The sequence below is a fragment of the Perna viridis genome, chromosome 11, assembly GCF_037379345.1.
Source record: "Perna viridis isolate PV_CMFRI_1.1 ecotype Kerala chromosome 11, ASM3737934v1, whole genome shotgun sequence".
NCBI lineage: Eukaryota > Metazoa > Mollusca > Bivalvia > Mytilida > Mytilidae > Perna > Perna viridis.
Window position 1 is genome coordinate 36,546,144 of NC_142455.1, and position 14,006 is coordinate 36,560,149.

At 32.4% G+C, this 14,006-nt stretch overlaps 1 protein-coding gene across 2 annotated transcripts; it reads left to right on the plus strand.

Annotated features, from left to right (window-relative positions):
* Positions 1-1,509: 1,509 nt before the first annotated feature.
* Positions 1,510-13,998, plus strand: LOC148603946 (uncharacterized). 2 transcript variants are annotated; one of them, XM_088551516.1, is made up of 5 exons: positions 1,510-2,669; positions 4,138-4,249; positions 5,270-5,352; positions 6,484-6,552; positions 13,859-13,998. In XM_088551516.1, exons 1-5 carry the CDS (start codon positions 1,581-1,583, stop codon positions 13,949-13,951), a joined length of 1,446 nt encoding a protein of 481 aa, XP_088407642.1. In that variant the 5' UTR covers positions 1,510-1,580; the 3' UTR covers positions 13,952-13,998. The 2 variants fall into 2 exon arrangements, with proteins under 2 accessions (XP_088407642.1, XP_088407643.1); XM_088551517.1 differs by having other exon boundaries at positions 7,452-13,969.
* Positions 13,999-14,006: the final 8 nt, after the last annotated feature.

Sequence of the window (14,006 nt, forward strand, 5' to 3'; positions counted from 1 at the left end):
TAATACGTTTTGCAGACAAAAACATTTTGGGCTTTGTCTGCTGGAACGACAATCTGCTAATGTCCCTCTTTTTCAAAAAAAAGGTGATAAATCAAACCCCTCAAACTATACACCTATTTCTCCGTTAAATTGCGTAGGTAAGGTCATGGAAAGAGTATTCTTCAAACATTTACCCAATTATTTCCTCGAAAATAAATTGATTCATATGTATAATCAATCCGGTTTCCGCCAAGGCCATTCAACAATTTACCAACTTCTTGAAATCTATTGTAGAATATGTTACGCACTTAAAATTCGTCAGATGGTTTCTGTCGTATTTTGTGATAGTTCCAAGGTTTTGAAGAAAGTGTAACATAGAGAGCTTAAAACCAAATTAAAGAATTATGGTTATCTGGAAACATGTTAGGATGGTTGGAAAACTATATATCAGGTCGTAAGCAAAGAGTCATGACCAAATGCTACCTTTCCTATGAAGGTTCCTTAAATGGGGGTATCCCTCGAGGATCAGTTTAGGGACTCTTGCTATTTCTAATATATATCAATGATCTTGTTGATAATAGGGAGAGTCTTTCAAGGCTTTTTGCCGACGATAGCTTATGCTTTTGTTCTTCAAACAATGCTAATATATTGCAATAAAATATTTTAAATCTTAAAAACAACAGATAAGAAAGAAAAAAAATTAAAATGATGTGCAGTTATATTATCACGTGCCAATTGCAAACATCAGCCTTTCTAGATACACAAAAGAACAAAAAACTTGTAGCGGAAATGTCGGAGTATTTCCGATTGTGATTGTACAATCGAAAAATTAAATTCTGATTTAACAAATGCATAATTATTCACAAATTTCTTTAAAAAAAAATTATATGCCTATAATTATTCGAATTACTAATTTCCCTTCGAAAAAAAAAGAAAAGAAAAAAAGAATCAAACATACTGCATTTTTTGTTTTGCTTCGTAAATAACTTTATGGTTACGATGAATGCTAGTATCGATAGCTTTTGAATAATTTTAAAAATTGTTCGGAGGGAAATAGTGATGTCCGATCGGCTTGGTACAGAATATGACATGACCACACAGTTAACTATGAACAATAGTATCAGCAAACTAAAAGCAATAAATGTTTCAACGGGGATTTTTATAGCGAACTACTACTCCAGCAATGCTAGAGGTTGTCTGGCAAACTGTTTTCTGACTTGGTGAACGGAATTCCAACCTCTTACGTTGTAGGAGTAAGCGGACTACTTAAAAAATCCTTAGTTGCAACAATATAAATTAAAAAAAATTTTTCATAGACCCGTAATTTTAAAATTATATGTCTCTCATTTTATTGAAACATCGAAAGGCAAATAATAAGTTCTATATATTTAGTCCGAAATTACAATTGTATTTGATTGCCTTTTCCCGAATCATTATGTTCAATGTGAGTATCTAGGTTGGGAGATAATTTGATTTGCTAAAGGTCTGCTTGTTTATAACGAATCCGGAATTCGTCATTATCTGACCGAAACTGGTTTCGACATAGGATCGCCTACTTCATATTAATTGATTGTGAAAATAAAACCACCGAATGTAAGGAAATGAGTCGCTTTTCAGCATTATATCCATCCCCTAATAATCCCAGACAACCATTCAGACCACGATTTCCACAAGGTACACGACGACCTAATTTTAGACAACGATTTCCAGGAGCACGAAACCCCCAGCCTAGCCACAAATGGGGCCATGAACAGTTCGGCAATGTCTCTGGGTTCCGTCATCACCCTCCACACAATCCTAATGCAGCATCATCTCATTATGGTAGTGCAGGGTATAATGTAGAAACTGAAAGTTCTGCATTTGGACATGAACAGGTGTCTGATATAAAGTATGAGGGATACCCTACAGAATCAGATTGTGGAATAGCCAATGATCAAAAAGATTTACCTTTAACTGATTTGGAACTGTCTTTGCAGAGGAATGAATTTAGGCAAAGTTATGACCAATCATATGAAAGTTATGCTACACCTTCAACATTTAAACAGGGAAAAGCCTGCTTCAATAGCAATGCAGGACAAGAGGATAATTATTCCAATGTACATGCTTTTAAATCAGATGATAGATATGGTAAGAAACATGGTTCTGGTGACCATTCTCAATCCTCACTTGGAGAAGATATGGAGTTAGATTCTGAAGATGAACCTATGTCCCAGTCAGTTTCTGTAGGTAGCAATTCAGTTCCTGGTTCTTTGAACATGTTTCAGTCACAAGGAACGGGTCCAACAATTGAAAAAGAACTTGAAAACAAAGATGACACCAATCCAGAGAACATGATATCATCTTTTGCTCAAAGTTTAATGTCTAATATACAGAAAACTGCAGACTGTGTGATACGACCAACTGTGGCCATGCCACCATTTCATCCAAATTCTCCTGCTGAAGGCTGGAGTAACCAGAAAAAGAAATTAGAGCCAATATTGCCCCAGAAAAAAACATTGACTGCTGCAGGCCCTAAGCAAAGTCCAAACCCTGTGCTTAAATCAGTCCTGAAGAAACCAAAGCCTTATCAACCAGATCAGCAAGCAATTGATCAATCTAGAAATAAGGAAGTTATGAAAAAGAATGACAGCTCTGATGAAGAAGACACTGGATTTTGTAAATACTGCAACATTAGCTTCAATAACTCAGATGTAAGTTGTTTGAGAAATAAATCATAGAAACTTTTTTCCATGGGCTGGCCAATCACACTGATTATACATAAATTTATTAAGTTGTGCATTATTATAGACATGGTATTAATAATTGACAAATATAGCTTGAAAATCCTAAAATACTGGTAGATATTTATTATTGATACATACTTCATAACTGTCCTGTATTGAGTTATAATTAGTTGCAGTCCATTTGATGACTAGACACACATTGGAGACATTATATACAGTGTGTTCATTTTAATTTCTAAAAATAGACAACTACAAATGTATGTGCAAGGTTTGTCAATGGATTATTTTTATAACGAAGTAAACATCGGTCGACATGAAATAAAGTTTGAAATCAGTTAACAAATCTTATCATGAAAATAATGATACATGTATATGTTCATATAGGTTGTATTTGAAATGTACTTCAGATAAGAAATGTCTCGGAGTTAACTTGAAGCATTTTTAGCAATGGAAAATGACTGATTGAAGAAGACTTAACAAGGTTGCTGTCTCAACCTCATTTGGACATTGTATTATAACTTATTACTTGCAGTTTTGATTATGGCTTCTACTTAGCAATTCTTACATTGTATGTACTCATTATCTAGATTGCTTGGCACCTGTAATTAGTTTCTTTTATTTCTGGAAAAGCTGTTCAATAATTAAAACTATCGGAAACAAAAAGCGTCACCAGACCATTTCCGTTACTCGAATCAAAATTGTTGGTACGACAATCAATATGTTCAAAGTGTTTTATTTATGATTATTATAGTAATTATCGATTTGAAAGTGCAGAATTAAAATATCAAAAGATTGCATTTTTACTTGATAAGAATATGAAGTAATATTTCTACTTGATACATGTATCTCCTGCTCCTTGGACAAAGCTGTAAATAAAAAAATAACACACCAAATAATAAACATGTACAAAATAAAAAAAAATAGAATGTACTGAAATTTTAATGACATGACTCAATTTTTATCCTAACTGGAGTGCCCCGAATTATCTGTGAAACAGAAACAGAATATACATGGTATCTTACAATGAATTCCTCATTATGACTCATTGAATTTTACAACTATTACAATACACAAACGGTCAGTGTTGACTTGGTGGAATCTGGGAGTTAGACACTGAATATGTCAGTGTAACACAGAGTTTCACTCAGGTCGGACTTAAGTGTTAGAGAACCATTCCACTCTGAGTGTAGTATACATGTTTCTACCCATATTCTGAGTTAAGGGTACTAGGAGATTATCAAACAAACATAATTTTATGTGTGGGCTCATAAAGCAAGATTTCCAGTGTCATATATTGCCCTACTTAGCAAACTGCAATAGTGGTAATATGTTACAATGTTTATCTCTCTACTTATTTTAAATACAGTTTATGTTAAATACAGTGTACATGTACATGTACATACATTTGATAGTTAAATAACACATTTATTTCTAGACATACTGGAGGCATACAAGAGGAATGTTACACACACAGAAGTTAATGGATTATGAGAAGAAGAAAAAAGATGAAGGGAAACAATTCTTCCAAACAGACACTGTCAATACTGGTTAGTATGATACCTAAGCTGGACATCTGATGATTTTTTACATATTTTTGTTCCTTTGTATGTAATATTGTTTTGGTTATGTTATGGTCTTTGTTGTATGTGTCTGTTTTCCATGTCTGGTGTTTGTCCCTGGATTACATTCTTTTGATTTCTAGTAGATCTTGGTTCCCTTTTATAACTCAGTCTCTTTACAGTGTTCAAAACTCTTAAAATTATATAAAATAAAAATAAGTATATTAAAATAAATTCAGTTTATTATTTATAAATTTAATTTCTCTTAATATACTTTTTATTAGTTGAGTGAACTTGTTTTGGGTGACAGGATGATCACAAGTTTGTTTGATACATCAACTCCCTGTTTGATAAACAACAACGAGCATTAATACATTTTTGTCTTTAACCAATATGAGTTGCTTATGAAGAATTTAGGAACGCTGACAAAAGTGCAAGGGATTAAGTCAGAATTTTTTACCCCTAGCATAGTAAAAACTATTCAAAGTTTTCAATGTAGATGAAGTTGAAGTTGTTGTGCAACCATGCACGACTTATGCTTATAGCACTTAGAAATAATAAGATCAATAAAGTCAAAATGTCACCCAGACTGTCTGAAATTTAAATCAAATGAAAATTATAAAAGAATGATTCCTGTTGCCTTTATTCAAAATGGAGAAATGATGTGCGTAACATGCTTAATATATTTAGCCAGTAACTGATTTTCATATATAAGGAGAATGGATATGGTGAATATGTCACAGACAACAACCATATACATAATGTATGTCAATTTTATAGATGACCACCTGGTCTTGGTGTGCAAGGAATTTATCTTTGATTAAAGACATATGTACATTATGGTAAAACAAAAGAAACTTTTTTGTTTCCAATCCTGGCCATCTATTATTTATCGATCACATGATCCAGTAATTTTTTAAATGTTTCGTTTTAGCTTCACATTAAAAGTAAATAAAGCCTTTAAAATTGTACTCTAAACTTAACTCTTTTTATTGACTGACAATCAAGATCCTGAAACCATGGAGTCTTTGAAGGATGAAGTGCCAAGAGAGGTCAAAAGAGAACAGTTTCCTGATCAATACTATTGTCAGGTATATATTTAACCAGGAATCAGTTTTGTACTACTCCATCTAAGTTGAGAATGATCCCTATTTTAATAAAAAATCCATCAAAATCATTCATATCAAAATGATGTCTAAGGGAAAGGGGTGTAATCTCATTCTTTGATGAGGCCAAAAAATAGTAGTCTTGTTTCTTGCTACTGGACTGACCCTATTTTTTTGCCACCAACCCTGAAGTTTTTTTCCTGGATTGATGGTGTCTGTAATGTCTTCCAGTGTTGGTGTTTATATGTACGATAACATGGCAACAGTCCTGTTGGACACCAGTGTACTGTGATGGTGTCTGTAATGTCTTCCAGTGTTGGTGTTTATAGGTATGATAACATGGCAACAGTCCTGTTGGACACCAGTGTACTGTGATGGTGTCTGTAATGTCTTCCAGTGTTGGTGTTTATAGGTATGATAACATGGCAACAGTCCTGTTGGACACCAGTGTACTTTCAGTTGTGTTGTTATTAAATTGAAACAAGCCCTTTTAAATGAATTTCAAGAAAAAATAGAAAAATAACTTTGGAAGTGTGTACAAAAAATAAAGGACATTGTGCTAAAGGATTACATTATCCTATTGCCGTAAAGCACACATAAAATAATGTCTAAAAAAAATATTTTCTGACCTATCTGCCCTTTGTTTTCTGCCTTGTAGCAGGAAACATGATTATTATTTTTGTTTGCCTTAGTTAAAAATGGTAAAAATAACTCAAAAGCAGTCTACATTAACTGTGAAACGCTACAACAATATTTGTTCAAAGCATATCCAGAAGTCCTGATAACAGAATACTTTTTGTATCCTTTGCATATTATTTAGACTGGTTTTGGTAGAGGTATTTTTGAGTGATAATACTGAATATTTGACAAACATACAAACAAATCGACATTCTGTTTACTTTGGTAGCAACAAAGTTGGTAATACTTTGGTAGTAGATAGCAGAAGTTTCCTCCATTGTTAATAAATTTTTCATGGAAAATCTGAAGTTAGTAATAAATTAGGTAGCTTGTGTTATTTAAAATTAACTTCTTTTAATGTTTTAATTCTGATTTAATCAAGGGGAAGTAACCCTGTATTTCTCCTGATATTTCTTACCTAGTTATATTGTTTTGTAGATGTGCGATGTAAAGTGCACTGGTCCTGTCACATTTAACATGCATGTAGCAGGGAGCAAACACAAATCAGTAAGTACAAAAAATGAGTGTAGCTTTCAACCCTAAAGATTTCTACTTAAAATAGCCTGATAATATTTCAACAAAGATGAAAAGTTGAACAATGTGAAACTTAATGCAGACTATATGTTGTCACCTACTTTTTACTGACTGGCTATGAAATGTTGAAAGTCACAAGATTAAACAGGGGTAAAGATTAGGAAATACAAGCTGGTAGCCCAGATCATATTTTTGTTGAATATTTTCTATATGTTCAACTAAATTTTACCCAAAAGTTTGGGAGCCCAGCTCAAAATCTAGTAGCCATGAGCTACTGGGCTACTGTTAATTTTTATCCCTGTTAAAGTCAGGTTAGAAAGAAGTCTGGGACTGATAGAAATAGGTTGAAAATTTGATGTTAAAAGACTTTCATATAAAGTAGGAAATGATGCAGAAAGGAAATATAAATGACTCCACAGGTAAGTTGAAAGTCTTACACAGGGTAGATGAAATTTTTTTGTCAAATAAGTGCACTCTTATAGGTAAATGACTCAATCCAACTCCTGTACCATGTAACAGGAGTTAATTGTTCATTTATCCCACACCTATTATATACATGTGTATATGTATTTCTGTGAATGAGTGTTTGAAGGACTAGTTTATCACTAAATTAGCTAGTCTTCCATAGAACTGACTGGCCATATAGAGTATTTATCTTCCTTAGAACTAAAATATTTTCATTTGCTGATGCTATTTTGACCCTAGATTATTTATGAGGGCAGTTAAGAAACAGGTTGAAGTTAGCTGCATCAGACAATAATGCATTTGGAATGTGACATTTTCACCTACGTGGCTCAAAAAGATAGACTAGTGTTATTATGTTTTCTTAAGCTTTTTGTTCATATTTGACTTGCCAACTACTTTTCTCAAAGGATGAGTTCTTCATGATCAGACCATGTATACATGTACTGTGACTAATAGAAGTGTCAACATTCATTGTTGGATTACATGTACATGTATGTGGCAGATATCAAGAAACTTCAATTCTAGATCGAGAGTTTCCAGGGTCAAAGTAACTTTAAAACCAAAGGTGCAGAGTTTTATGATATGAAGCATGTATTCTCAGGATTGGGTTGTTTATACTATTTGGAGCTACAACTGTAGTTGTAGTCAGGCAAACTTACAAACTAATGTACATAATTGAAGAATATGACATTGCCAATGCTGTTATAAATCAGATGATTATCTACTGATATGGAGAAATTTCTGTGAGCAGTTTTCTAAGTACATTTGTATAAGATTATGTTCAGAGTCAGTTTGATGGTGGTGTATAGTCAGATGATGGTATGTAGTCAGATGGTGGTGTACAGTCAGATGGTGGTATACAGTCAGATGGTGGTGTATAGTCAGATGGTGGTATACAGTCAGATGGTGGTGTACAGTCAGATGGTGGTATACAGTCAGATGGTGGTGTACCAAAAAACTTTTTCAAAACTTTACATCAATTGAAGTGATTGGAATATTTTGGCAGTTCCAAAATATTGAATTGGATATTCATGTATCATTATTTTATGTAGTTCATAAAAGATGTGTAAATCTGTTATGTTTAAGCCTGCCTAATTCTGACATTGTTCTGTACTTGATGGAAAAGAATATGTAGATTCTCTAATGGGTGGTGTGATCTTGTGTAAGTGATCTATATCACAATTGATTAGACGATAGAAATGTGTTCTCAAATTTAAAATAAGTGATGGTAATTACAGAAACAGCTCAAAAAGGGTTAAAATGGTTTATCCAGGATGTATTTGTTAACTTACATGTATGTATGTAGTTGCCATTTCAAGGAGTGGTCACCTTTTTGGTTACATACATTCAGTTAACATTTTGATGTGTAAAGTAGACACTTTATAATTGACTTACAAGTAACAGAAGAAAACTGTATTACAGGACTGTTTTCAAACATTATCAGCAATAGTTATTATACTGATGCTTATAAATGTATTTTATGGTGAAAAAGAGAATTCAAGTGACATTTTTATACATCTATTATTTTTGCAGTTTTCTTAAGAACTTCTTGTGTGAATTTTTTTCTTATTGTTTCGAATAAATGTCTACAAACCACATATTTTTACTTTTTTATACAAATCATTTAAAATGTAATTAAATGCCAAGTCTAAAAGGTACTCTGAGATAAATATAAAGTATCAATATGTAACCACTACAGTCTTGTTGAGATGATGTATGTCTATCTTATTCTAGACATATTACAGTCTATGTGTCATAGGGTAACTAGAAACCTTTGATAAATATTAATAATCATTAGTCTTTCATTTTTCAATAATTATGTGTACTGAGTGTACATTTTGTACCATTAAAGTATGTTAATCTTACTGGATAATATTCTTGATAAATGAGATTTCATGAATTGATGAAACACATTTATACAAACTACGCCAACAACTTTTATTGTTTACTCAATATTGTCTATTTTATATGGCATCACAGACACTTTGATACAGATGGAATTGAGCTTGAAAAACTTGTCAAATATAATTATTTGAATTGAATGTTTCATTTTTGATGTTTCTTTGGAGAGTAAAAGTATTGACTTGTCACACATATTGGACATGAAGCTCTAGCTTGCTTCATTGAAAATTAGTTATGCTCAACACTGTTCAAAACTAATGAAACATCATACATAAAACATCATACATAAAACATCATACATAAAACACTTGATTCATAATTGATGTCAAATTCCTTGTTTTCCAGTTTTTGAACAGTGGGATGGTTGTTCTACATGATTTAGTGCAGATGCCTATTCTTTTTTTTGCATAGTAAAAGCTTTTTAGGTTTCCCTCCAAAGTTGTAGCACAGTGCTCATAGTGCATTCCAACTAAAATTATTTACCAATAGCACAGTGCTAAAAAACATAGTGCTGCAAAGTACAGCGCTATAATGGCTTAGGGAGAACACTGATTAAATGAACATTTCCAGAATTATTTACTTGACCTCTGAGACATCTTGTGGCTATTACTAATCTAATGCATTGCTAATAGTTCAAATCTAATCAGTTGAGTGGTAATAGCAGGTCTCTTAAATTTGGTTATCTGAGCATTGAAAGATAAATGATCTCTTCATTTCTAAATAAATCTCAGTTTTCTTACTGCTTAAGAACATAATTTATACCACAAACCATTCTATTTTAGCTGTCAAAATGTATTGTTCATATATTTATAAGTGATATATAACTTCATGTTGTTACATTGTTCCACTTTAAATAAAAAATAAAAAAAAATTCTTGCTTGCAATGTCTTTTATCTTTCAAAATATGTTACAGTATAAGGACAATAGTAGCGTATTAACTTGACAAAAACTTTGATGTACAAATTTGGCTAAAACTGTCGAAAATGCTCGGCACTGCGTCACATTTTCACACAGTTCTAATCCTCATCCATATATCAGTTTAACGTCAAGTCAATGTACTCTTATGGTCTATTTTCACTAATATGAAGACCTGCTTGCCAGAAACATTAAGATATAGATGAAATGTTCACAGTTTTATGAAAAGTAATTTTAGTTAGTTAATGGTACTGTTAATACCTTATTTATTGGAAACTACATGTAAGTTAATACATGTAAGTTTGATATACTGTAGAAAAAGTTTTTTTCTGTGGTATACTTTTTTTCTGTGCTGTACATTTTTTTCTATGATGTACTTTTTTTTCTGTGGTGTACTTTTTTTGTGGTGTACTTTTTTCTGTGGTGTACTTTTCTGTGGTGTACTTTTTTTTCTATGGTATACTTTTTTTTTCTGTGGTGTACTTTTTTTCTGTGGTGTACTTTTTTTGTGGTGTACTTTTTCCTGTGGTATACTTTTTTTTGTGGTGTACTTTTTTCTGTAGTGTATTGTTTTTCTGTGGTATACATTTTTTTTTGTGGTGTACTTTTTTTCTGTAGTGTATTGTTTTTCTGTGGTATACATTTTTTCTGTAGTGTATTGTTTTTCTGTGGTATACATTTTTTTCTGTAGTGTATTGTTTTTCTGTGGTATACATTTTGTTCTGTAGTGTACTTATATTTGCTTCTTTAATAATAAACAAGTAAGAAGAAAATAAGTATCTGCAGAAATATTTTGATATTGATGAAAACTTATCAACTGGATCTATGTGATGTCAGTGGTCTTTATTTCTATGGATTCTCTGTAATAGGTATGGATTATCAATGCAAAGTACAAAATACAGATTGCATTTTAAAATAGTCAGTTCTATATATAGACTCTGGAGAATCATTAAGTTCAAGATTAATACTGGCAGATTATGGTCAGATTACAGAAAGTTAAGAGATTTTATTTGAAAACAAAAATTTATTAAAAGAAGATGTTTTCATTGCTGAAGCTTTTACAAATCTTGATACAGTGTACCAGTAACTCTAAGGAAACTTTTTTGGTACTTTAAGTGTCACATTTTCAGAATGAATATTACATCTGGAGAGAAAATAAAAAAATCTGGAAGGTGCATGAATTCTGATACTACCCCATATCTAAAAGGTACATAAATTATGATACTACCCATATCTAAAAGGTGCATAAATTCTGATACTACCCCATATCTAAAAAGTGCATGAATTCTGATACTACTCCATATCTGAAAGGTGCATGAATTCTGATACTACTCCATATCTGAAAGGTGCATGAATTCTGATAGAAACAAATATTCTCATCACTAGTGACTTTTTTGTTCACAGAGTTTGATTGGCTTAGAAATTGATTGTCTAGGACTCCGTCTTGAATCGCCTTGATTGCCATTGTAGTTATATTTCAGTTAAATGAGATAAGTTTGGTGTTTTTTACCTTAAATAAGAATTATGAAGGGACTCGGGAAGATTTGAAGTGAAAAAACCTTTGAAATTGTCTGATTTCTTTTGTTTAGAATGTTTGCATTTGTGTGAGGTCAACATGTTTCCTATGAATTTGAATCATAACGTTTTGCATGCTTTTCATTTTTCGGTATTTTTGATATTTTTAGGTCTCTACTCAAAGCTTGTTGATTATGAATTTCTCACATCTCGTGAAATAAATTTTATAGTTTGAATAGCTCGGCAAGCCTCATGATCAAAACTGTAAAATTTATTTCACTTCATGTGAAAAATTCTATAATCAAGTCGTTATTGCTGTAGATTCTATATTTCCTTATGATTATTCATAAAGGACTCAGTGATAGGTGTCAATAAAAATTTATATTGATTTACTAGTAAAACTTACAATATCTTGAATTGCAGTTATTTCATTAATTCAACAGAGATGTTCAGAATCTGAACACTGAAAAGAGTGAAAGAAATCTCAGACACTCAGATTTCAAGTTCTTTAATGAGGCATAGCTTAGTTAGAGAACATTGAAAACTTATTGAGGGTGTCTGATATTTCCTGGTCTTCGTAAGAAAACACAGAAACCTTACCTGAGGGTGTCTGAGATTTCCTTGTCCTCGTAAGAAAACACAGAAACCTTATCTGAGGGTGTCTGAGATTTCCTTGTCTTTGTAAGAGAACATAGAATCCTTACCTGAGGGTGTCAGAGATTTCCTTGTCTTCGTAAGGAAACACAGAAACCTTACCTCAGGGTGTCTGAGATTTCCTTTTCTTTGTTTGAGAACATAGAAACCTTACCTCAGGGTGTCTGAGATTTCCTTGTCTTCATAAGAAAACACAGAAACCTTACCTGAGAGTGTCTGAGATTTCCTTGTCTTCGTAAAAACAAAGAAACCTTACCTGAGAGTGTCTGAGATTTCCTTGTCTTCGTAAAAACAAAGAAACCTTACCTGAGGGTGTCTGAGATTTCCTTGTCTTCGTAAGAAAACACAGAAACCTTACCTGAGGGTGTCTGAGATTTCCTTGTCTTCGTAAGAGGTCACAGAAACCATACTTGAGGGTGTCTGAGATTTCCTTGTCTTCATAAGAAAACACAGAAACCTTACCTGAGGGTGTCTGATATTTCCTTGTCTTCGTAAGAAAACACAGAAACCTTACCTGAGGGTATCTGAGATTTCCTTTTCTTTGTTTGAGGACACAGAAACCTTACCAAGGGAATCTTAGATTTCCTTGTCTTCGTTAGAGAACCTGGAATTCTTATCTGTGGGTGTCTGAGATTTTCTTTTCTTTGTAAGGGAACATAGAAACCTTACCTCAGGGTGTCTGAGATTTCCTTGTCATGCATAATTTTCTTGCAGTCTGATTCTTTTTTCACACTTATAAAATGAATTTTGTGATTAGCTTCTGTCGTTTTGTATTTACTACATCAATGTATTAACATGCTTTGTTTTGATGTGACAGATGTATCACATCCATGGGATAAGGGAATCACACATGGGTAGAAATACCCGTGTCTCAAACCAAAAACAAAAATGAATATCTGACTTCTTTAAAATTGATATTAATGCTGTATATGCATTGAATATAGAACTGTCAGGGAGAATTAATCCAATTAAAAGAGGATCTTGCAATGCACCCGGTTTTCTGTAAAACTGGGAGCATTGCATGATGTGCTTTAAATTAGATAGAGCAAGAATTAGAGCGATAGTGTTCCCTTGTTTTTTGTTTGCACGAGAGTATGGCTTATTACAGTGAAAACAAATAGAGATGGTTTACGTCTGTTAAGATGAAATGTTTGAAGCCCAGGCTGTTTAATTAAGCTTACTAAATTTCGGTTATCGGTTTCGCGTCGCTACTGATATGAACTAGACAGGTGAGACTATATCATGAATGTTCTAAATCTGATTTGAATCAGGTTTCAGTTGTGTTCATACATAAAAAATATTTGCTTTTTATACATTTAGATAATTTTTTTTCATTTGTCTACTTACTATGCAATATAAATATATTGGTTTCATGACCTGTGCCCATCAAAAGTTGATGGTTATACAGGAATCTGATCAAATTCTGTTGAAGGACCAGTTTTTGTGAGGTACCAGTTTTTTGTTGGGTACTAGTTGTCCTTGTTTGATTGATTTCAAATGTAATGTTAAATTTGTTTGATATCTGGATTATCTGACAAAATCCAAAAACACACACTGTATTATGGAGCATCTAAATTTTCACAAACAATAGAACTTGATTCCCATTAATATATAAGTTTCTCAACAGGATATTATTAATTGTAAGACAGATAAATGTAGAAAAAAATGCAATCAATTGTTTAAGAAAATTCATCTTTTTGTTTAATACACCTGGTTAAAAACTGAATAACTTAATTTAATGTACACAATCATATACAAGTGAATTACTTAAAGCTGATTGAAGTTCTACATAGATCTCAAAATAATATTTTTGTTTTCTTTTTTTCAGAAGATTGGGAAAGGTAATATAGAAGATGATAAAACATTGGCAGATCTAGAAACAGAAGACCTCTTCAATAACCCAGTTTTTGTCAGGCTGTGACAGAGACATTTATGAAAAAAATAGTTCCCTTAATGTTTGTGCCTAGGATTAGGGA

Coding starts and splice junctions, on each gene's coding strand:
- LOC148603946 (XM_088551516.1), top strand. CDS start 1,581: ATGAGTCGCTTTTCAGCATTATATCCATCCCCTAATAATCCCAGACAA. Junction 5,353..6,483: donor CTGATCAATACTATTGTCAG/GTATATATTTAA, acceptor ATTGTTTTGTAG/ATGTGCGATGTAAAGTGCAC. Junction 6,553..13,858: donor CAGGGAGCAAACACAAATCA/GTAAGTACAAAA, acceptor TCTTTTTTTCAG/AAGATTGGGAAAGGTAATAT.